Here is a 24,305-nt window from a genome sequence, read left to right on the forward strand (position 1 = left end):
GTTAATATTAGCTGATATAGATCTGTTCACAAGATAAAATAAAAACACAATACTAAAGAATACAAAAAGCTATTTTAGCTCACAATCTTAGAGAAATTTTATTTACTTCATTTAATAAACAACAAATACAGAATAAATCTTTAATTAAACAAAATAATAAAAAACTTTCCATAGGAACTCAAGGTACGTAGTGGAGAAATACGCCACAATTGTATTTTAATCTCTACGTTAAATCTCTAGATTAATTGCTATTTTAATCTCTCGATCAAAAACATTAACCACTAGGCGTTCTTTACTATGCAGTAGAAAGAAATTTATTACACAGCATCTCAAAGTTTTTTGTTAATGAAATGTCAACCTAGGGGTGAAGGAGTCCAGGTATAATAGAATAAGTAGATCAGCAAATGCTCTCCCCAAAAGACAATGATACAACTGGAGAAAAATGTCAAAACGACCATCTGAGTGCTCTGGAAATTGACCAAAAACATATAACGAATGAAGAAGTGGTTACCCATAAAAAACCACAAAATCACAGGTAAGAACTGTGGGAGCCTGTGGTATTCTTGCCTGGGGTTGCTCCCACCTTCTGTCCCAGCTGGGTTCCCATGGTAATTATACAAGGGCAAGACAAGCCTTGAAATTCAGCAGATTCACTTGCAGAGGAGGCAAGCATGATTTGGACTGAAGCACAGAAGTCGTCCACCCCAAACAGTATTATCAGTAATAGTAGCGATCCCAGCACCAATGCACAGTGGCTCAGCAAGCATGAGGTTCCAGCAAGCAAAGGACCAGCGTATTAGCCAGACATTTCACAGGGAGCTACAGAAAGTACACAACCATACGGGTTCTTAACAAGCTCTCTACTCACCCATACAGGAGAGACTAGAGAAGAATCAAGCTATCTACAAATCCCCAACAAACCACAATGGTGCGCACACACACAGAGGAAATGTAAGAGATCTCAAAGATAAACAAAATCCAGGGCAAACTTAAAAACTGCCTGAACTCTGAAAATATATCAAGAAACATCAGCATATGGAAGAAGCATATACTGGAACAAAGTGTTTAAATACAAAGACCAATCACTGGCTGACCACTAAGCTATGCTGTTATAGGACTAACCCCTAGTTAGCGAGGTTTAAAAATACAATGAAAATTTAAAATTGAGAAGAGAGGGGCGCCTGGGTGGCACAGTCGGTTAAGCGTCCGACTTCAGCCAGGTCACGATCTCGCGGTCCGTGAGTTCGAGCCCCGCGTCGGGCTCGGGGCTGATGGCTCAGAGCCTGGAGCCTGTTTCCGATTCTGTGTCTCCCTCTCTCTCTGCCCCTCCCCCGTTCATGCTCTGTCTCTCTCTGTCCCAAAAATAAATAAAAAACGTTGAAAAAAAATTTTTAAAAAAAATAAAATAAAATAAAATAAAATAAAATAAAATTGAGAAGAGATATCAGCAGTTACACACTGCCAATTAAATTTTTTTTAATGTTTATTTCCTTTTGAGAGAGAAAGAGACAGAGGCGTGAGTGGGAGAGAGGCAGAGAGAGAGGGAGACACAGAATCAGAAGAAGGCTCCAGGATCTGAGCTGTCAGCACAGAGACTGACACAGGGCTCGAACTCACCGGGAAATCATGACCTGAGCCGAAGTTGGACGTTTAACCGACTCTCTCTCTCTCTCTCTCTCTCAAAAATAAACATTAAAAAAGGAAAAAGAAAGAAACCTCAACAATTAACTGGAGGTTTCAATATCTTACTCTTAATAACTGACAGAACTAGACAGAAAACTAGCAAAGATACGGAAGACTTAAAGATCACTAACAACTAACTTGAACTAACTAAAATTTACATAAAATTCCACCTGACAACAGAATATACACTCCTTCCAAGCACACATGCAACATTCTCCAGGATAGTTCATATGCTAAGAAATAAATCAGGTCTCAATATATTTAAAAGAACTGAAATCATACATGCGTTCTGACCACGACCACAAGAAAACAAAATTAGAATTCAACAATAAGAGAAACTTTAAAAATTAACAAATACTTGGAAATTAAAGAACACTTTTCTAAATAACCAAAGAGTCTACAGAAAAAAATCACGAAAGCAGAAAATGCATTAAACTGAATAAAAATAAAAACAAAGTGTGAAAGGCTATGGGATGAGGCTCAAGTAGTGCTAAAAGAAAAATTTATAGTTGTAAACACCCATGTTAGATAAGAATAACCATCTCAAATCAGTAATCTAAACTTCCACTTTAAGGAACTAAAGAATTAGATAAAGAACAAAGTAAATCCAAAGCAAGCAAAAGGAAAGAAATAAAGTTTAGAGCAGAAATCAAAATAAAATAGAGAAAATAGAGAGAAAGTAATGAAACCAAGTTGGTCTTTTGAAAAAAATCAACAAAAATATCAAACTTTTAGGTAGACTGACCAAGAAAAAAATACACCAGATACAAATTACCAAAATCATGAATGAAAGAGGGACATCACTAACATACCCATAGAAATCAAAGGCGTTCTGGGGGAATACTGTGAACAATTTATGCCAACAAATTACACAATTTAGATGAAAAGTTCCTGGGAAGGGACAAATTACCAAAGTTGATTCAAGTAGAAGGAGAATATCATGATAGACCTATAACAAGTAAATAAACTGAATTAAAATTTGAAATCCTCCCAGATCAATTCCAATACTATGTATATACCTAAGAGAAATGAAAAGGTATGTCCACACAAAAAACTTATATGCCAATAGTCATTAACAACATCATTCATAATAACCAAAAGGGAGAGACAACCCAAATGTGCATCAATTGATGAATGGAAAAACAAAATGTAGCATATCACTAGCCATACAAAGGAATACTATATAGGCGCCAAAAAGGAATGGAGTATTGATACATGCTGCAACATAGATTAAACCTGTAAACCACTCACGACAGCATAAAATGCTTAGAGTAATTTTAACCAAAGAAGGGCCAGACTTATACACTGAAAACTGTAAAACACTGCTGAGACTAATTAAAGAATGCCTAAATAAATGGAGTCATTTCATGTTCATGGGTTGGAAGACAATGTTGTTAAAATAATAATTTTCCCCAAACTATAGACTTAATACAATTCCAACCAAAATTCCATCAGAATTTCTTGTTGTTATGGACAAGCTGATGCTAAAATTTTTATGGAAATTCAAACGATTCGAAATCACTGTAACAATTCTGCAAAAGTATGAATAAAGTGAGACAACCTACACTATCCAATTTCAAAACTTGTTATAAAACTACAATAATCAAGACAATACAGTACTGTTATAAAAACAGGCACGCAGATCAATAGAAGACGTCAAAAGTCAAGAAATAAACTTGAATAAACTTGAAGAAATAAACTTGAGCTTGAAAACAAGGTCATCATCATTAGCCATTAGGAAATGGAAATAATACTACAGTGAAATACCACGATATACATACTAGAAAAACTATAAATTTAAAAATCATACAATACTAAGTGTTGGTGAAATTGAGTAAGAACCAGAGCCTTCATACATTGCTGGGGAATCTAAAACAGTATGGTCACTCTGGAGAACAGTTTGGCAGTTTCTTAAAAACATAAACTTACCATAAGACCCAGCAATTCCACTCTTCAGAATCTACCCAAGAGACATGAAAACATATATCTACACACAGATTTGTTGGCAGCAATACTAGACAAAGGCCCAAAAAACTGAAAACAAACCAAATGTCTGTCAATTTGCCAATGGATAAACAAAACATAGTATGATCTATATAACAGAATACTTTCCAGCGACATAAAGGAACAGAAGACTGATACGTGATAGAATGTGGATAAAACTCAAAACATTATGTGAAAACATTAAGTGAAAGAAACCAGAACAAAAGACCACATACTGGGGCGCCTGGGTGGCGCAGTCGGTTGAGTGTCCGACTTCAGCCAGGTCACGATCTCACGGTCCGTGAGTTCGGGCCCCGCGTCAGGCTCTGGGCTGATGACTCGGAGCCTGGAGCCTGTTTCCGATTCTGTGTCTCCCTCTCTCTCTGCCCCTCCCCCGTTCATGCTCTGTCTCTCTCTGTCCCAAAAATAAATAAACGTTGAAAAAAAAAAATTAAAAAAAAAAAAACAAAAGACCACATACTGTGTGATTCGGTGTAATTGAAATGTCCTGAAAAGGTAAATCTATAGTCAGAAAACAGGTAAGTAGTTACCTAGGGACGGGGCTGGAAAAGGAGACTGCCAGTAAAGGGGCACAGAGAAACTTGCTTAGGTGGCAGAAATGTGACAGTTGCACAACTCTATAAATTTACTGAAAGTCACTGAATGGTACACTTACAATTGATAAATTTTAAAGTATGTCAATAAAACTGTAAATGCGTATATACATACAAACATACATACATATACATAAACAGCAAAGAATACACATGGAAAGGTATAGATGAAAAACATTTGGCAATAAACTGGTAATTTTTTAAGATGAGTAATGAGTAACAGAGGCTCATTCTAGCACTTTGTAGCACTCCTTCTACTCCTGTGTATGTTAAAAAAAAAAAAATCAAATCATTTGACTATGTGGTCATTTGCAATGTGGTAAATACCATCAATGTTTCCACAAACACACAAACAAACAAACAAAAAACCTACACGTTATTGTAGCACACCCTGTGACCTGACTACCCAAAAACCTCCCGTTCATACCTTCATCCACAATCAGAACTAGAAAGCCAAAAGAGTCACACACCCAGACTTTTCTGAAGCTACAGACAGTCCTGTAACCCAGTTCTGGCCTACTGGATGTAAGAAGGACTACCTCTAGACAGAATGTCTAGGAAAGCTTTTAAAAACTGGCATGTATTCATTTATTGGCCCTTTTCCTTTCACGCCCCAAACAAGGAAGCTGAAGCTAAGGCTCTGGAGGACATTATTGAGCTCTGTGCCAGCGACATCCTATCTTCCTCACTCAACTTCCCGTTGTAAGAGGCAAAGACACCCCTTTCTTGTTTAAGTTAATACGGTTAAGCTTTTTCATTGTTTATTTAGAGACGGACTACTACTGCTGTGATAATACCCAATCAGTATCCCTCTCTTGCCCAGCAGACTACCTAAAGTATTTCTAATACATTTTCTAAAACTAGCTTGACCTCCCTTGAAGTGCCCAATGTATTCTTTTCTCTTCTTCTGTCTCTCACTGCACAAAGCCTAAAAAGTATCATCCAGCAGCACTTACAATTAGGAATTGCCAGATCCAAAGGAAACAGAATGAACAGGTAACTTTTATCTAAATTCTTCAAGGTCTAAGATCTGACTCCTATTTTCCTAGACTGATTTTTTTTAGCCCTTGGCATGTGATAATTTGCATGACTGCTTTTCACAACTTCTATAAAGTCATATCCTTCTTGCTTAATAAAGCTGCCTTTTTCTATAAGCATAGACTCCTTGCCACATAGATACGGTTGTAACCAAGAACAACAAAGGGCAAATACTGTACCAATTTGATTTGGCCTTCTATCCTAAAGATCTGCAGTATACCATAAACAAAGCCACATTCATCATCTTGGCCTAGTTCACACAGTAATGAAAAATTAAGCAACAAAGTCAATCACTAGAAATCTTGTTACTATAAACTTTCCTATTACTACTTCTATTACTGTAGTCACAAGTCTGTAATATTTTTCAAAACATCAACTCTCTTCAGTAAATTAAAATATTTTCATATTTTATTTTCATAAAATATTCTTCATAAAAAATATTTTCCTTTGGTAGATCCACTGCCATCAGGAAATTTAAAACTCCCACTACTCATATACCTCACTGGCTGTATGTTCTAACAAATTGCATTTATACAAATAAATTACATTTACACAAAGAAGAAAAAAAACAAGTATGGCACAATCACCTAGCTTTTTTCTAGAAGTCTAAAGGCAATAGGAAAACTGTGGTCATTAAAGACATTGATACCAACTGACGACTTGCACAGGTTCAATGCAGAATAAATCAGAAAACTGTAAAATTATATAAAATTATAAAGAACTCATGGGGCACCTGGGTGGCTCAGTCAGTTGAGGGTCAGACTTTGGCTCAGGTCATGACCTCACAGTTTGTGGGTTCAAGCCCTGCATCAGGCTCTGTGCTGTTAGCTTGGAACCTGAAGCCTGCTTCTGACTCTGTGTCTCCCTCTCTCTGTGCACCTCCCCCGCTTTCTCTCTCTCTCTCTCAAAAATAAATAAACATTAAAAAATTTTTTAATTAAAATGATAAAGAACACAGAATGAAAACCTTACATGTCAAGAAACTGAAAATACTCATATCCAATGATTCTGGTAATATAATTTGTACTAACCTACTTCTCTAAAATTGTATAGTGACCATTTTTGGTCTATCTCTAATACAAAGTAGTACAATTATAACAAATTGAGTATCAACTTACAGTGGTTTCTATCCCAAAGAGTCTACCACTGAAAGACACCTCGAAAAGTGAATGCAGCAACTGAAATTTCATGATACTTAAATTTTTTTAATGTATTTCAATTATGATAGAGTGCATGAGATAATCTCTAAGCCCTCTGCACCAATTTTTTAAAACCTATGAATCAAAAGGTATCCTAGTGTATCCATTTCTACACTAAAATCAGAAGATATGCCAAAGACATTGTTGTTTAGCTACTAACTTCTACTTATTTCAGTGAGTAATGAAATCCAATAGTAAGTGACGTTTTGTAAAAAAAAAAAAACAAAAAAACTTGAATCCTGCCTTACGACAAATTAGAAAACAGAAATATTTAATAAAGTACAAAATATTTCAGGAAGACTGTCAAACCTTGAAAAAATCTTCAAGCTGTTTACTGTTATAAAGAGCGGGGATATTGGCAGAGAACTGTAGCAAATCTTCTGCACACTGTCTTCTCTCTTCGATGACAGTTTCATCAAATCGTCCTAGAATGAAATAAGAATCAAGACTTAAGGAAGGAAGGATCAAACGTCAGTTAGTGAAAGTTTACGTTCACAGATCAGAAAGAAGTGACAGGCCTATCACTGCCTTACTACACAGTCTTCTAAAGTCAAGTCTGCACAATCGGAGTCAGAGGTACTCTCACTAAGAAAGAAAATAATGTTTCTCATAAAACAAAAGGCAGAAGTGTCAACTGATAAATCAGTGGTGCAGCCATAGTCGAAGGCCTGTCAATGTAAGAAACAACGTTTAAGAAGCTGGTGATTTGAAACTCAAGTTGAAAAGAGAATTATAAAGAAATGAAATGATTTTCCACAGTAATTTCATACTGTAATTACTCATATAATTTTCCCTTTTCCCACTCTTTTTGATTTATAAAGGAGCCGAAGAGAGGAAATTATGAGAACATCTGTATATCAGTGGGGTCAAAACCCTCAGCTTGAAGCAAAAAGCTTTTAAGCCAAACTCCATGTGCGCGTGACAGCAGGCTTATGGAAAGAAAGACAGTACTCACAGCACCAGTGAGCTCTGATTTACAAGGTGATCGAGAGGTGGTTTTCATAGAATTTTTTTCAATGCTATATGCAATTTGAATGCTGATAAGACATTTTAAAATATGATTATTTTGTACTACTCTTAGATCAGATTACCAGTTGACACTTGTCATGGCTCACGTATCACACTGATTGCAATTCAGGCTTAAAAAATACAAAATAAAAAGAGGAGCACCATCACATTTTAAGTGGCTCTGCAAAACGTTAACAGAAAACTGAGGCACAAAGAGATTCCTCATTATGTAAACCAAGACAAGAATTTGACACTGAACCACTAAATACCCTCAGCTCAATGCGTCTCATGCTTATGGGGAAGTGTCTACTTCAGAAATGGTTTTAGAGTTAGACCTGGGTGTAAATTCCAGCTCTCTCACTCACTAGCTATAAAATCTTAGATAATTTCTTCATTTGTAAAATGGAGAAAATAAACAATGTACTTAAGACTTCCAGTCCCACGACAGGCACATAACTAGCACTTAAGAAATTAATCACAATGCCTCTGAATGTTGAAGTATCATCACAATATCTAGCATACAGAGCCTGCTAATTAACTCATACTTGACTATGTCAGTGAGAAAGAACGGTCTTTTAACAGTGGAACATTCTTTCCTAGAAGACAGTCACTTTTCATTAATAAAAAATCTTAACAGTGATCCATAAATAAACTGCTTGCCTTAATGGATGAGTTCCAAAGACAGCAATCCTACAAAATTCCACGCATGTGTCCACAGCTACATCTTCCTAGGGAATGAGTCCCTAACTTTTATCAGCATCATCAAAGAGCCCAGAGCCCAGTAAAGGTTAACCAGCAAGCGGCAGTCAATTAGAGGATCTCTAACATTCAAAACGCTGCTTTATTTATACTATACAACAGGCTGCCAGTTGCCAGCCCAGTATCTGTTCGTACCTTCTTCCTTAGTAAAATAATCCCCAATTTCTAACAGCGGACATGGCAACCCCCACCCCCTCAAGAAACTACTACATTGCCAGCTTGTCTTGCAGCAGTTATATGTGGACATGGACTGAGTTCTGGCCAATAACAGACAAAAAAGTTATATTGTGGCGTCCTGAAAATCTCTTTAAGAGATAGCCTTGTCTTCTTTTTCCTTGTCCCTTTCTAGGAAGGACTATGACATGGGAGGTTAAAAATGACAGAGCAACAAGGCAGGAACTTGGATTCCTGATTACTGTAGAGCTGCCCTGCCTAAAGCTACCTTTGGATCTCATACCATGAGAAAGAAATTGACCTCTATCTGGTTTTAAGTTTCGTCATAAGAAACCAAACCTAATATATGTTATGCTAAATCTATGTTTCTATTAGTTCGTGTGTCATATGCAACAATTCAATTAAACTCAATTCTCCCAAAAAAATCTAAAATGATGTGCTAGCTTATCTAAGAATAATATTATCTGGAAACAAACTTCCAAGAGCCCCTACCCGTAAAGCAAATTTTCTGGCCTGAAAAAATCTAGGTTATTCAGTCTTGGGAAAAATCTACTGGCCAAACAGGTTAAAATAACAGTTAAATATCCATTATTCCTTCTTGTCTAAATAAGAAACTAAGAATACAATGGTACTTATGATTAAAGTCCAATATGTTTAAGCTTTACACAAAAAAGTTAATTCCAGTGCCTATGAGTATTAATAATTTTGTGAACATCTATAGAAAAATCCAGGAAATGTACAAAAAAATCATACTGTATTTTAACCCACAAGGCTACCTGATATTATCTTTAAATGCACTATGTACTTGTTGAGAAATTTTAATAGAAAACTCGCTACTTTTTAATGACATCCTAAAAAAATTATCTAGTAGCTGAAACAAATACATATGAATTTGGGAGCTTCAATCCTAAGTGTAATCAATGATTCATCCAACCTCCCTATTAAGCTAGACTAAAATACAAGCAATGAGTGTATCAACTTCCAAAAAGATTAAAGCACATCTTTGTTGTACTTCTAGTGATCTATGCATTTCCATTCCACTAAACTTGGACAAGCAGAAATGAATTAAAATATTTTTCAGAATGGAACACAACCAAAAATAAAGGCTTATGTATTAAAAGGTTCAATTACACTGAATCCTACCATCAGAACAAATACGATAAAAGAACATGCTCACTTCTTTGTTCTTAAGATATTTCAGAATAACAGTAACAAAAAATACTATTTGTAACATAAACAAAAAAGAAGCAGATGAATTTTAATCGAATAACTACTGGCCTTAATGTATTTAACAAAGGCACCTAATTTTAAAATTTTTGGGGCGCCTGGGTGGCTCAGTCAGTTACGCGTCCGACTTTGGCTCAGGTCATGATCTCGCGTTTCGTGAGTTCAAGCCCCGCGTCAGGCTCTGTGTTGATGGCTCAGAGCCTGGAGCCTGTTTCAGATTCTGTGTCTCCCTCTCTCTGACCCTCCCCATTCATGCTCTGTCTCTCTCTGTCTCAAAAATAAATAAACGTTAAAAAAAAAAAAATTTTTTTTTTAATTTTTTTTAAAAAGTAGCAAGACCCAACAGGCATCCCAATGGTAGCCAACACCCTAGTGGCTATTCTCTAGTTGTTGGTCCTTTAGTATCATCTAAACTGCACTTGAAAGCAGCAACAATGAGAAATCATAAACAGGTACTTCTTTATCACCACTTTTTATTTCCATTCACAGGGTCAATGTTTATTTTCCTGTGAACAGAGTAGAAAAATTATAAGTAATTTGCAATAGAAAATGCAAAACATACTTTTCATAAGAAGGTTTCCTGTGCAATATTTTTTTTTTAATTTTTTTTAACGTTTATTTTTGAGACAGGGAGAGACAGCATGAACGGGGGAGGATCAGAGAGAGAGGGAGACACAGAATCTGAAACAGGCTCCAGACTCTGAGCTGTCAGCACAGAGCCCGACACGGGGCTCGAACTCACAGACCGCGAGATCATGACCTGAGCCAAAGTCAGATGCTTAACCGACTGAGCCACCCAGGCGCCCCTGTGCAATATTAAATACTATATTATTCGTGTGTGAGTACGTATACATTATATATAAGCCAGTCCCCCACTCCCAATTACCCAACAATGCTTTCTTTATTAAAAGCTGTGGGAGGAAAAATTAGATTCAAACATTCTATTTAAGCTGGTAAATCACTGGAAATAAGGGTGTCTCTCTTTGATTTATAAGCTATCTTTGGAATATTCTTTTTTTTTCTATGTAGAACAACATCCGGATATCAGAGCTTGCAACTTTTTAAAAATGCAAACGTCAACAATCAAAAACTGGTTATATGGAACGAAAAGCTGTCCTTGACCAGTAAGAAACTAGCTAGAAAAGCTTGATGCTGATTCTTAACTGAATCAAAAATTCATTCAGGGTAAAAACAAAGAGAGGTCCAGATTCTTTTTTTTTTAATATTATTTTTAATTATTTTTTTGAAAGAAAGAACACATATGCTAGTTGGGGAGAGGGGAGAAGAAGAGAAGTGGGGAGGGGAGAGGGGACGGGGAGAGGGGACGGGGAGAGGGGGAGAGAGGGGGAGAGGGAGGGAGAGAGAGAATATCTCAAGCAGGCTCTATGCTCAGTGCAGACCCCAACACGGGGCTCCATCCCATGACCCTGGAATTATGACCGGAGCCAAAATCAGAGTCCAACACTCAACCGACTGAGCTACCCAGGCACCCCGAGAGGCCAAGGTTCTTGGGTGTGAATTCTCCCTAGTCAACAGCACCAAGAATATACCTGTAAATGAATGAGCTGGATTAATTACTCCTTGTAACGAGGGAAAATGAATGCCATTGAGAACCCTGGAGGATTTCATGAAGAGGGTGTTAGAATGGATTTACAGGATACGGGCTTGTGTTAGGTACTTTTGGGAAAGGTTTAAAGAAGTAGGGGCTTTGGTGTTGATTCTGTTGGAAAGTAGAGATAACTCTATGGTTCTATGAATTCTATCTAATTCTATAATCCTAATTTTAATAAATCTTACTATGAGGCAAGAAGAATGAAGAGAAGCTAAGGCTATAATTTATAAAGAAGCAATAGTCACTTACGGTAGCAAGGATGAAGATATGCTTGATCATTTTTGTGACTTTACCAATGTTGATGTTTTTGTCTGTGTTCAGACATGATCTTGTCTATGGTCTTGCTTTTGTCTTGATCCAAGGACACAGAGTGGCCCTGTCTAATGTTTCTGTGAAACTGCTTATGTTCAACAGGAGAACACCACAGCCTAGATGTGAATGCCAGACCAACTCTAGGAAACACCAAGGTCAAATGAATAGGTAGCACCAGGCCAATTCTCTCTTAGCTGTCAGGAACTGCTTTTCTCTTTCTCATAGGAAATCAAAGTGTGATAACAGATCTAACAAAACAAACAAAACAATGATCTAGTCCTGAGAAAGCAATCAGACAGGTGGAGACTTTGAAACCTACAAAACAAATGTCTTACACACTTTAAAAAAGTCATTGTCATGAAAGACAAAAAATGTACAGGAATACTCTAGATTATCCTAGAGGCATGATCCTAGATCCAAAAACAAACCTAAAAAGGACATTTTTAGAACAACTGAGGAAATATGAATATGGACTGCATATGTGATAATATCACTGTATCAGTGTTAAATTTCTTGAGTGTGATATGGGATTATGGTTATAGGGGATAGATACATGAAACGCAGGGGTGAAATGTTACAATATCTGCAACTTGAATGGTTCAGAAAGAAAACAAGAGATACATAGAGAGTTATAAAAAATGTGGCAAATTGTTAACAATCAATGGACTAGGGCCGAAGGTATAAAAGTATTTACCACACTATTCTTCTGCAGGTTTTTCTGTAATCTTAAAAATTCTGCCAATTAAAAACAATTGAAAAAAATAAGTCCAGTGATACACCTACCGGTGAGATGTACAACTGGAAGGGGAAAACAACTAAGCCTAAAGGAAATGGAAAACTTCCTAAGTAAGGAGACATCTTATGGTCTGAGAGGCTAACAAGAAAGTTCACAGCAGAGCAGTACAACACTAAAGTCAGAGACACAAGAGAGCATTAGAGGTAAACTGGGCACCAGAGGATAGCTAACAATAGCAGGTATGTGTCGAGCACTGAGCTAGACACATGGCAGATAATCCACAGAACACAAAGGTATTATCCCCATCGTAACAATAAGAAAATAGACTCAGATGTTAATTTGTATACCGCCACACTGCTAGTAAATAATGGTTAGAAGATCTGGGCCTAAAGCCATCTGATTCCAAAAGGCATGTTCTTTTTTTCACTATACCACGAGAATAGTCACTACATTTTTGATGGTTGTGTAAATTGCGATAGGATTCTCTTTTGCTACTGAAGTTTACATACTAAAAATGTGAGAGGAGTTAAAAATATAGACGATTAACCAACAATCCACCCCCACCCCAACCACAGCTGCTGCCTGCAGGGTTCACTGCAGTTATCAAGTATTACAAATGGACTGTACCATTTACTAAGAGAGATAAATTGCTTACTTATTAAGATTAATAAGAAACTTTCATTCTACAATATGTAAGGATGTGGAGAAAAGTTGAAGATAATCCATTAGCAACAGCGACAGCAGCCACAAATCTCGACCCGTTTAGAAACCACTCCCTTTCACTCAGTGACAAGCATTTGTTTAAGAAGCTGGGCTGTGTACCTCCCAATATTAAAGATATACGGATGCAGTTAAATTCCACAGTACAGAAGGTATAAAATAAAATTTCCTTCCTCTCACACCCTGAGGGGGTCCATACATTACACAAATGTGTGCAGATTATGTCTTCACACAATTATGTATGTCTATTCAAACACAGATGGGATCTCACCAAATGTACTGCTGTGCAACATTTGTTGTCTGTGTCTAAAAAATATAGCTTGGACATCTTTCCACACCAGTATATTTCAAATAGCTAAATAAGTCCATTAATTGGCTAAACATTATGGCATATCTGTACAATCACATAATGAGAAAATTCAGCTTATGTGCAGTTTTCTTCTATGAAAATGCTGCAAAGAACACCCATATGCATGTACCTATGTGTGCACACAACTGTGTGTGTGTACATTCTCAAAATGTGATCTGCAGACTGCTGGGGTTCCCTAAAGGCCTTGCAAGGGATCGACAAGGTCAGAACCATTTTCATAATACTATTAAGACAACAGTTGCATTTTTCACCACATCGACATCTGCACAGATCAACTAAAAGCAATGGCAGTAAAACTGCAAACCTCAGAGCATGAATCAAGACAATGGCACCAAACTATACTTACTAGTAATCACCATACTCCTGACTGCTACTCACTCATACTAAAAAAATTTTTAAATGCCAGTTTCACTTAAGAATGACCTTGATGAAGCAATAAAAATTATTAACTTTACTAAATTTCAACTCTTGAGATCATTTCTAGAAAAAAAAAAAAACTACAACCATAGAGATTTGGATATCTGGCAGAAACTTCCTCAAAACAAAACAAAACAAGACAAAACCCACATAAACAGGGTGCCTGGGTGGCTCAGTCAGATGAGCGTCCGGCTTCGGCTCAGGTCATGATCTCACGGTCCGTGAGTTCCAGCCCCGCATCGGGCTCTATGCTGACAGCTCAGTCCCTGGAGCCTGCTTTGGATTCTGCGTCTCCCTCTCTCTCTGCCCCTAAACCACTCACATTCTGTCTCTGTCTCTCTCAAAAATAAATAAACATTAAGAAAAAATAAAAATTAGAAAAAAACCCACATAAATAAAGTGGGCCCAATCCTCAAGGAAAACTACCAATAGCATTGTTGTCAGTGATGGAATTCAAGGCATTAAGTCACTGCAAGCTTGACAGCTTTCTAATACTTAAAATATTTCCTTTAAAGATCTGTGGTACTATTAACCATTCGGGGATATTATACAATTAAATGGGTCAACATATGCAACATCTGCATAACTAAGGGAACCGATATTTTTCACGTGACCAACGCAGGATATTACAAGCTCATGCGCAGGTAAAAGATGCATTCAAATTTAAGACAGATTAATGAATCTTAATACAACAAAGTCCGAAATAATGAATTCTAATATAACAAAGTACCAAAGGTTTGTTGATAGGATTTCAGATTCCATAACGCAACTAAACTTCTAAGAAATTACAACTTACTAAGTTTGGGTGTATCTTCAATTATCTGAAAAGCTATTAAAATACTCCTCCCTTTTTCAACTACATCATCTGCATGACCCTGAATTTTCTCCATATACTTCAATTAAAGCAATGTGTCACCACCAAATGGATCCAGAAGCAAATATGAAAATCTAGCTGTCTTTTCTTGATCTAAGCACTAACTCACAAATGTAAGTTAATGCCATTCTTACAATTTTTTTCCTTTGGAAAAGCTATTTTTCATAAAAATATTAATATGCAGAGGAGGCCTGGCTGACTCACTTGGTAGAGCAGCAACTCCTGATTTCAGGGTCATGAGTTTGAGCCCCACGTTGGGTATAGAAGTTAAAAATTTTTTTTAATTTAAATAAAAAAAATATTAACATGTAATTACTCTATTTTTCATTTTATACAATATTTTTAAATTTCTAGTAAATATTAACAGGTCCAACTACATAAACAGTATTTTGAGATGTTCAATAATTTTTAAGACTGCTAAGGAGACTTCTGAGACTAAAACATCTAACAATCATTGATAAATATCTTTTTTCATTAATAAATATCTCTTATGCAGAGGTGAGAACAGATATGTAGTAAAATTTACTAAAAGCAGCCTTGTTAGAAGAAGATATATGGGGTTTTTTTGTAAATTTTTTTTTTTAACATTTATTTACTTTGGAGACAGAGAGAGACAGAGCATGAACGGGGGAGGGTCAGAGAGAGAGAGGGAGACACGGAATCTGAAACAGGCTCCAGGCTCTGAGCTGTCAGCACAGAGCCCGACGCGGGGCTCGAACTCACAAGCTGTGAGATCATGACCTGAGCCGAAGTCGGACGCTCAACCGACTGAGCCACCCAGGCGCCCCGAAAAAGATGTATTTTAAACTGACTTCCAAAAACTGTGCAAATTTATACTCTTCCTGTTGTGCCTTTATATCCCCATACTAAGTATAACCTAACTTTTTAATTTTTGCCTTGAGATTGACTTTCAATGATCTCACTGCATATAACTACTTCGTCTCTTAAATCCTAACTCATTCTTTTTGTTCAACTTATTTTTTAGGCAATTATGTGTCAGGCTTGGTGCTGACATAAGTGAGAATAAAGCAGCCTCTAATCACACAGTTGTGTCTAGGAAACAGAGAGAAAGAGGGAGGAAAAGACAGCTAAGTATGAGGGAGGTTTCTTATTTTTTAGAATGTACCAAGAACACCTTTTGGTGTGAGTTCAGAAGCATGATTCTTAAAACTCCTCAGATTGGGGAATTTTTTTTAATTATTTGCATTGTCATAATTAAAGTAGGGTGTCACTGGGGTTAATATCCCAAATAGATAAAGAATTCATACAATTCAACACCAAAAAAAATAAATGATACAGTTAAAAAAATGGGTAGAGGATCTAAGTAGACATATTCCAAGGAAGACGCACAGATAGCCAACAGACACATGAAAAGATGCTTATCACTCATCATCAGGGAAATGCACATCAAAATCACAATGAGATATCTACTTCACACTTGTCAGGGCTGTGATCAAAAAGACAAGAAACATGGGGCGCCTGGGTGGCTCGGTCGGTTGAGCGTCCGACTTCGGCTCAGGTCACGATCTCACGGTCCGTGAGTTCGAGCCCCGCGTCGGGCTCTGTGCTGACAGCTCAGAGCCTGGAGCCTGTTTCGGATTCTGTGTCTCCCTCTCTCTCTGCCCCTCCCCTGTTCATGCTCTGTCTCTCTCTGTCTCAAAAATAAATAAACGTTAAAAAAAAATTTTTTTTTTAAATAAAAAAAAAAAAGACAAGAAACAACAGGTATTAGCAAAGATGTGGAGAAAGGGAATCCTCTTACAACTTTTGGTGGAAATGTAAACTGGTGCGGCCACTGTGGAAAACAGTGTGGAGGTTCTTTAAAACATTAAAAATAGAACCACCATAATATCCAGCAATTCCAATTCTAGGTATTTATCTGAAGAAAATGAAACCACTAATTCAAAACGAAATATGCACCCCATGTTTATTTCAATATTACTTATAACAGCCAAGATCTGGAAGCAATCTAAGTGTCTATCAACAAAGGAAATTATAAAAAAGATGCGGTATTGGGGCGCCTGGGAGGCTCCATCAGTTAAGTGTCCAACTCTTGATTTCAGCTCAGGTCATGATCTTGTGGTTTGTAAGCTCAAGCCTCACTTCTGGCTCTGCAGTGGCAGTGTGGATTCTCTCTCTCTCTCTTTCTCTCTCTCTGCCCCTCCTGTGCTCTGTTTCTCAAAATAAATAAACTATAAAAAAAAAAGATGTGGTATACATAAACACACACACACACAATGGTATATTACTCAGCCATAAAAAAGAACGAAATCTTGCCAGTTATGACAATACAGATGAACCTAGAGGGTAGTATGCTAAGTGAAATAAGTCAGAGAAAGACATTTACAGTACAATTTCACTGACATATGGAATCTAAAAAACAAATGAGCAAACAAAACAGAAACAGATTCATAAATACAGAGAACAAAACTGTGGTTGCCAGAGGGGAAGGAGTTTAGAGAGAGGCAAAATATATTTGGTGAAGGGGATTAAGAGGTATAAACTTCCAGTTATAAAATAAGTCACAGGGATATAAAGTATAACACAGGGAATACAGTCAATAATATCTTAATAATTTTGCATGATGACAGATGGTACTATCATTGCATGGAGTTCATAATGTATGTAAATGTTTAATCACTATGTTGTACACCTGAAATTCATGTCATATTATATGTCAACTGTACTTCAATTTTAAAAAATCTTTAAAAGAAGTAGACTACCACAAAACTTAAAACCTTGATGGTAAGGATGCCACATACTAAAGAACCTCTCTTTCAGAACTTCTAGATCATAATGCTCACTTAGCTACAGAAGACTAAGTTTGAAGACAGAAGCTGAGTCATCATACCCACAGTGCCTATTTTTAAAATGTTTCTTGAATTAAGTGTGCTTTTAAAATTTCCACATAATTATGGTTGGGTTGATATTAATCAAAGACGACTCTTAATAGCAGCAAAATCATGGTCCAAAGAGGTAGCAGTTCAATGGCAAAACACAACTATACTTTTAATCCGAAAACTGTCAGGAAAACAAGTAAGAAACCATAGATACTGGGTAATAACGATGAACAGAAGGCACCAAAAATGTGAACACCATGGAATGTTGGGGCTCAAAGACCCAAAAGCAAGCAAAGATTAACAAGAGTTTACGGACTCCCTAATGCTTCCTAGGGGAACAAAACGATGGTGTCATCAAAACTAACGGTCCTATTGCTACTGACCACATCCCTCAATTGCTTTTCACCTAAGAAAATACAAATGCTTTCCTTTGTAATTATGAACCTCAGATACCTCTTTACATTAGTTATAATTCAAGATATCATTATAGATCATGAAATTTTTTTTAATGTTTATTAATTTTTGACAGAGAGCAAGAGAGAGAGAGTCTGAGTGGGGAGGAGCAGAGAGAGAGGGAGACAGAATCCGAAGCAGGCTCCAGGCTCTGAGCTGTCAGCACAGAGCCCGACACGGGGCTCAAACTCACAAACCGTGAGATCATGACCTGACCCGAAGTCAGACGCTTAACCAACTGAGCCACCCAGGCGCCCCTATCATGAATTGTTAATATTAAGTATTTGTTAACATTAAAGAATTGTAGCAAAAAAGCTGTTGATGGCCACTCCATTCTGGAATAATGGCATAAATGCCATTGATGTTACTATACCATTATGTGTCTCTGTATCTTGTCCCCAGATCTCAAGGAGTTGTAAAACATGCAAAATATCCTGCAGAAGCAAGTGTAAATAAAGCTCAGTGAATACTGTGGTCCTGCAATCAACCTGAAAAAATCACTATTCCATGTAAACTACAAGCCGATGGAAACTGGATAATTTCAAATCATTCAGACTTCTTCCTAAATCAAAGAGAGCATCAGTAGGGTCAGTGTAGAGACCAAATCCACATAGCAATTTGAACAAGGAAAGCTTAATATAAAGACTATTAGACAACAGTTTAACTTATTAAAACTCTGAAGAATACCCCAGGGAAAAGGAAAGTATCCAAGGAAGGAACAACCTGGAAGGGGAACCCCTCCCCAAAGCTGGGATTGGGATCCTCCTGGAGAAGATGTGGTTGTAGTCACTGAATGGGAGAGAAGTTAAAGTTAGCTGGATTTCTTGGGCCAGAGGTGGGCCACAGTACCAGGAAAGCAAGAAAGACCCCTCCAGAGTTCACATGGGACAAGACTAGGAGACGAGCAACACAAGAGTCACAATGCCGGGAGCCCACTTACAAGCAAAGTAACACAAGGCCTGGAGTACACAATATCTGTGTTGGAAAGGTCGTGGGAAACAAGTTTCTGGGGTAAAGGCAGGCCAAGGCCGGCAGATAGGCATGCAGGAGAGGGGGGAATCAGGAGCCTGCTCACCTGCAAAGCAACAAGGTCTGGGGTCCACAGTGCCTGCAGGAAACAACCTTCAGGAAGTCAGAGAGTCAGAAGCCCACTCTCCAATAGATCTGGGGTGCCTTGGGGTACTCAACTAAGTGGCCACCAAACTGGCTGGGGATGCAAGCTTATCAGCAGACTGTGCTTTAGGTGTACAGCTGAGGCAAAATGCCTCTGGCAACAGTGCAGGGGGAGCAAAAAGAAAAACAAAATTCATAGCACACTGGAAGATGGAAGAGAAGCCCCTTTACCCTCCTTCAGTGCCCCTTCCAGCATCCTCGACTGTGAACAGCATACTCTATAAAGGAAAAATTCTGAAAGAGTCCAATCCATTCATGTAGAACAGAAAATGAAAGAAGGAACTTGAAGCTAAGAGGAAATAAACAGATAACTGGCATGGCTTCTTAAAATTACCAATATAAAAACCCTAGGAATTCCAGGCCCATCTTGAAAGGCAGCAATTTCCCCAATGTCAATGAGAAATACAGCTGGTATCAGAATATACTCTACAAAGCCACTGCACAAAAATCAACATGGTACAGAAATAGGTATTACTATAAAAATAAACAAATGCCACAAAAGAAAAAACTTTTAATTAGTGGCAATGCATGTGAAAAGTTAATGTGTAATGAAGACGGCATCCATTTCATTGGGAAAAATACATATTATTTAATAAATACCTTAGATGTCTATCCATCTGAAAGAAACATAAAAATGAAGTATTATCTGACATCCCATTCAAATATAAATTCCACATGGATATTAAAAAGAATTTTTTTTAGGGGCGGCTGGGTGGCTCAGCGTCCAACTTCAGCTCACGTCACGATCTTGTGGTTCGTGGGTTTGAGCCCTGTATCGGGCTCTGTGCCGACAGCTCAGAGCCTGGAGCCTGCTTCAGATTCTGTGTCTCCCTCTCTCAAAAATAAATAATCATTAAAAAAATTTTTTTTAATTTTTTTAAGCCCTAAAAATCATCTCACAAGCAAATGGAAGAATTGGGAGACATTTCTAACCAAGACCAGAAATCCAAAATCTTAGGGGATGGAGGGGGCAGGAATAGAAGTGAACATACAAAAATTTGCTGGGAAAAGCTATTACAAACAATTGTAAAATATGTACATGTAGTGTGTATAAATGTATACATCGCTCATACACATATGTATGCAGATGTGCATATGAGTCAAGTATGTACAATGTATGCAATGTGCATAAATGCATGTTTCCTGACTCCATCTGCTGAAAGAACACAAAAGCGATTTGCAATGAGTATATCTACTACCCAAATAATGGTCTCTGCAGCAGCCAGGGTCCACCCCGAAAATGGAGTCCACACAGCAATTTGAACAGAGAAAGTCTTACAAAGAATTATTAACTATTTGCACAGGATTAACTACCAAAAGGGAAGAACAGAGAACTCTAAGGAATACCCTAGAGTTCAGGGAGAGAACCAGAGGCAAGAGTTGGAAGGAGCATCTCCTTCTCAAGTTGGAGTTCACATCTCACTGGAGATAGTGTGGCTGCGGCACACTGAATGAGAAAATTAGCTGGGTTACCCCAGCTAGAGCTGTCCTATGGCAGGAAGGCCAAAGTTGATGGACAAGAACATGCAGGCTGGGAATGATAAGCAGGAAACTCTCTGCTGTGGTGTCAGCATGTCAAGAGCAGAAGGCAGGGAGCCGCAGGCAGGAACTGGCAACAGAATCTGCTAGAGCATGAGCGCCATTGAAGTATCTATCACATACACACCACCGGCAGCAGGGCAAGCAGGAACAGAAGACTGAGACTCTCTGTGCCTCAGTTTTGTGTTAACATCTTGCAAAGCCACGAACCTAACAGGTGTTACTCCATCAGTATACCCAGAGCCCATCCCAAAATGTCCGCATCTGGCCTGGTTGGGTGCCTCAAACAGCAACCATTCACATTATAAGGAAGGTATCAGAAAAAATATACAAAGTAAAAACTTTTCAAAATCCCCAAATTTCAGAACTATAATTCAATACCATCTCTTGTTGTGTTCCCACATGTTTTTATTTCTTATTTGCTTGATGGGCTGGAGTTGGAGTTGTTGGTATGGTGTTGTTTCACAAAAGAGAAGAATAAATGCATTCTGAGTAATCAACCTATACCACGAACGTGAAAAAATAACTTCAAGTGCATGCTGCATGATGTGAATGATCTTTATAAAGGGCTTTTGATTTCACAGTACAGTATTTCAGGGTTCAGCACATACACATGATTAGCCAATCATCACTTTTTAAAGTCACAATTTCAAAATCATCACTTACCAAACACTATCCCTTTAGCAAATGGAGGAAACAATTCTGAATGTCGGAATAAGTTTTTGTGAATTTGCCATAGTTCTTTGTGTAGTTTCTTAAAGTCACTGTATCTCTTCCATACGATTATCTAAAGAGAAAGGAAAATTAAATGTGTACCTCACAGTGAAACTACATAGGTTCAGATATCTGAACAAATAATCTTTTTCCATTAAAGAGCTCAAACTGTCATGCAAAGGCAAACAAATATATGTTTGAACCAACATGGTTAACTGTCTGAAATTAAATAATAATAGTTAATTAAAAATATAAAGTAGCTGGGGCACTTGGGTGGCTTAGTCGGGTGTGTCCGATTCTTGATTTCAGCTCAGGTCATGATCCCAGGGTGGTGGGATTGAGCCTTGTGTCGGGCTCTGCACTAAGCATGGAGTCTACTTAAGATTCTCTCTCTCCCTCTGCCCCTCTCCCCCACTCGGGCACACACTCTCTATCTCTAAAATAAAATTATACACACACACACACACACACACACACACACACACACACACACCATGCAAAACAGCAATTATTTCTCTAACTTTTCTGCTTTGGTTTTTAAATTTCATTTTAAACAAGTACTGTTTTCTTCATACTGCAAAAATATTCAACCTGGTACAAAGAAGGTCTATCTAAAATGTCACTTAACCTCTTCAAAAATCAATTACTATTGGCCTGAAACAAGCGAGATGTCAAAATACATATTCTGTCTCAAAAACAGCATGTTTATAAACACAAAATAGTTAATTTAGACAATTTTTAAACATCAAGTACCCACACACCATTTGCCTAAAAGGATAAACTAATTAATATGGAAAAAGAAATGGTTGTGTAGCAAGTAATTAACCTGAACGTTTACATTTCATAAATCTTATTTCACAAATCCCAGTTAAAAGTAATAGTAAAGATTTCTTAAGGCAAGATGAACCCTGAAAACAATACCATTAAACCTAGTATATTTCAACACAGAAAATAAGTCATCCAGATTATAAAACACGTAAAGTTTACTTCCATTAACTTGAATTACTATTTAACCTTATTCAGATTAAATTAGTAAAAAGAAAACAGATTTGACACAACTTTGATATCACTGATTCGGCCCCTCAGTCTCCACAAAATAGGGCAAAACTGAGTTTTAAATTTCATTACTGGTATACTAGGGTCTTTGCTTCTTAAAAACCTAATTGCCTCACTTCTAACGAACTCAATAGAGTGTAACGCTAATAAGCAAATCTTAGGCCATGCAGGTAATCAAGTGTGATTTAAGAGACTCTCGTCAAAAAATTACTCTCTGCATGTAAGAAATTCTTCACTAAACTTTATCATACTGCCTAAAATTCTACCATGATGAGTTTCTTGTTTTTATTTTTAAAATTTTTTTTTCAATGATTTTATTTATTTTTGGGACAGAGAGAGACAGAGCATGAACGGGGGAGGGGCAGAGAGAGAGGGAGACACAGAATCGGAAACAGGCTCCAGGCTCCGAGCCACCAGCCCAGAGCCCGACGCGGGGCTCGAACTCACGGACCGCGAGATCGCGACCTGGCTGAAGTCGGACGCTCAACCAACTGCGCCACCCAGGCGCCCCAGAGTTTCTTGTTTTTAATATAGTTATTAATCCTAGGAGACTAGTCAGACTATAATATGAATTAATCTAAACTGTCTCCTCTGGATGCTTCCTTTTATTTATTTACTCAACAACAAAAATAGTCACCCAAACAATTATTTCCAAGACCCTATTCTGTACTAGGCTCTCTGTAAGCACACCAGCCTAGTTGGGCAGGATAAGCCAACACAGTGATGATGTCACAAGACAGTGTGATAGATGCAGACAAGGAAGCCCAAGGGAGTTATGGAAGGAGCACCTACAGAAGGTCTTATCTCAGGTAAGCATACTGAAGGGAAGTAGCAATTAGACCAACAAAAATAGAGAGAGAAGGGACTGGGGATGAAGTTTGTAAAGGAGAGTGAGAGGTCAAATATAATTACTAGAATTTGGGCTTTTGCAACTGAATAAATCATGGTCCTACTCTCTAAAGTGAAGAAAAAGGGAGAAGAAACTTTTAAGATAAGAACAAAGTTCGATTTTAGACATATTTGACACAGATTCGGAGTTCAAGAGTGAGAACTAAGCAAGATGTATTAATTTGGGAATCATCAGCAGAGAGGTGGCAATCACTCAGGAAAGGTTTCTCAGCATCGGTAACGTGAGGAATCTAACAACAAAACAATGGCAAACCCTAACACTGAGAGGCCAGCCAGAAGTAAGGAAGAGGAAACCAAGTGCAAAGTAAGTGTTTAAGAAGCTTAGCTGTGGGGCACCTGGGTGGCTCAGCCAGTTAAGCATCCGACTTTGGCTCAGGTCATGATCTCACAGCTTGTAAGTTCGAGCCCTGCGTCGGGCTCTGTGCTGACAGCTCAGAGCCTGGAGCCTACGTCAGATTCTGTGTCTCTCTCTCTGTCCCAAACCCACTTGCATTCTGTCTCTGTCTCTCTCAAAAATAAATATTTTTTCTAAAAGTTAAAAAAAAAAAAAAAAGCTTAGTTGTGCCATGACACAGTCCACTGGGATGGAAGAAGAGATTTTATTTTAAAACAAAAGTGAATGGGACAAAAGCTGACAGCAAAGAACCAAGAGTCCCAGTAAAAGACAGAGCAAGAGGAGCTAACAACTAAGACAGCCAAAACAACACTCGAAAAGGAAACGGTCTCTGGACAGTGAGCTTACAAGTGACTTCAATTTTCATATTTTTTGCTTCTCTGTAGTTTCTAGTTTCGATACGGGAAAATAATTCTATCATAAGAAAAACAACAATGTTATTTTTATATTTTTAAAACATATCAAATTACAATGGCACCATGTTGCCAACGGCTTAAGGAA

The 24,305-nt window shown here is 37.7% G+C and overlaps 1 protein-coding gene across 13 annotated transcripts in view; it reads right to left on the reverse strand.

Moving 5' to 3' along the window:
* Positions 1–24,305, reverse strand: part of RPS6KC1 (ribosomal protein S6 kinase C1) — a 347,664-nt gene that overhangs the window by 306,984 nt on the left and 16,375 nt on the right. For all 13 annotated transcript variants that reach the window (XM_045048944.1, XM_045048943.1, XM_023247759.2 and 10 more), the window contains exons 3-4: positions 21,398–21,518; positions 6,827–6,942 (exon numbers count right to left, since the gene is read on the reverse strand). In XM_045048944.1, the coding sequence (XP_044904879.1) occupies positions 6,827–6,942; positions 21,398–21,518 (237 nt within the window). The remainder of the gene's footprint in view (positions 1–6,826; positions 6,943–21,397; positions 21,519–24,305) is intronic.

This window comes from Felis catus, chromosome F1 (genome assembly GCF_018350175.1).
Source record: "Felis catus isolate Fca126 chromosome F1, F.catus_Fca126_mat1.0, whole genome shotgun sequence".
NCBI lineage: Eukaryota > Metazoa > Chordata > Mammalia > Carnivora > Felidae > Felis > Felis catus.